Here is a 1,484-nt window from a genome sequence, read left to right as displayed (position 1 = left end):
CTGTCTGTCTGCCTCTTCCTTCTTTATACCAAATAGTACCAAAATAACACTATATTCTCTTCTACAGAACTCAGTTCAGTTCAGTAAAGAGTTTTACGGCACTTGCAACACAATAAGGTCATATAAGTGCCGAAGATTAGAGGTGTTACAAGAGAGTAACAACAAACGTAAAAAAGAAGGAGGAGAGATAAGGACGATAGATGTTTAAGAGGAAATAAGGAGCAAACCACACCAGAGCACCCGCCAACCACCCACACAGAACTCATCACCGTTCATAAGATGTACACAACAAATTCTAAAAATTCCCCATACTTTTTATCTGCTTCATTTCGCTACGTCTACTTTCTATCCGTTTGTGGTTTGAGGGTGCTCTTGTGTTGTTTGCCTTCCTTTTTTTCTGATCAAATATAAATCTACATCATCTTTTTCTCTCCACCTACTTCTCTACGCACATTACTATCTTATCTTCGGCACTTAGATAACCGGTTAGAGTGTCAGCTCGGTCCGACCTTGTGTCCTTGGGAAAGACACTTTACACGAATTTCGCATTTGGCTTGGTCCTGTCGAAGATGGACGTTAATCCTGGAGGTCCCACCTCTTAAATAACCTAATAGCGTTTATAATATTTCACCATTTGAATGACCTAATTGTGTTGCAAGTGCCGTAAACCTCATACTTAATTCATCAAACTCTTTTTCTTTCCCCAGGCGTCAACAAAAACAGCGCCAACCACACGCCGGAGAGCAATGGCGTCCCCCAAGCAGACGACCTCGATTTCTCTCCAGCCTCGTCAAATTCGACTACGACGACGCCACCGAAGGCGACCCCACACCAATCCGGGTCACCAGAATCCACATTTTCTGCAGAGCCCCGTCAGTCAAAACCCATCACACCCAGCAGTAAGATCTCCACTTTCCCTTCAGCTCTGTTCACATCCCCGAAACCTTCATCATCCTCACAATTACAACTATCGTCATCCTCCCCCGCAGCTGCTCAAGAATCGATGACGTCATCGCCAGGCTTCGAACAAAATTCGAATTACGATTATTCGACTACGAAATTCGGTGAGGAAGACGAGTGGAGTATTAGCATGTCGACTCCGTCTAGAAATGACGGCAAGCAGGCGGGTGTGGTATCGGTTCCGAAACTTTTTCTGGACGATTTGTTCCCGTCTCGGCGCCGAATTTTGCAGGAGGAGTTAGCGAAACAGCCTGGACAACAGCAGCAGGAGCAACAACAGCAGCAGCAGCAGTCACAACAGCAGCAGCCGGAGGAGAAGAAACAGCAATACGACTTGCTTCAGCCACTACCGCCTCTGCCTCTCCTTCTGAGTGCAGTCAAAGTGGACCTCGACCAGCGTCTGCAGCAACAGCAGCAACAGCAGCAACAGCAGCAACCGTTACCAAGAATAGACAACTCGATCCTAGCATCATCTTTACAACGACAGGAACATGAGCAGCAACAGCAGCAGCAGCAGCAACAGC

General features: G+C 46.6%; 1 protein-coding gene across 1 annotated transcript in view; it reads left to right on the top strand.

Moving 5' to 3' along the window:
- Window positions 1–1,482, top strand: part of LOC101850624 (splicing factor 3B subunit 4) — a gene marked incomplete at its 3' end in the record, with an annotated part of 29,408 nt that extends 27,926 nt beyond the window's left edge. The window contains exons 2-3 of the mRNA XM_013090880.1: window positions 708–899; window positions 1,338–1,482. Of these exons, the coding sequence (XP_012946334.1) occupies window positions 708–899; window positions 1,338–1,482 (337 nt within the window). The remainder of the gene's footprint in view (window positions 1–707; window positions 900–1,337) is intronic.
- Window positions 1,483–1,484: the final 2 nt, after the last annotated feature.

Source organism: Aplysia californica, unplaced genomic scaffold, assembly GCF_000002075.1.
Source record: "Aplysia californica isolate F4 #8 unplaced genomic scaffold, AplCal3.0 scaffold01617, whole genome shotgun sequence".
Taxonomy (NCBI): Eukaryota; Metazoa; Mollusca; class Gastropoda; order Aplysiida; family Aplysiidae; genus Aplysia; species Aplysia californica.
Note: the sequence above shows the minus strand (reverse complement) of the source record. Positions and strands in the feature narration are given on the sequence as shown.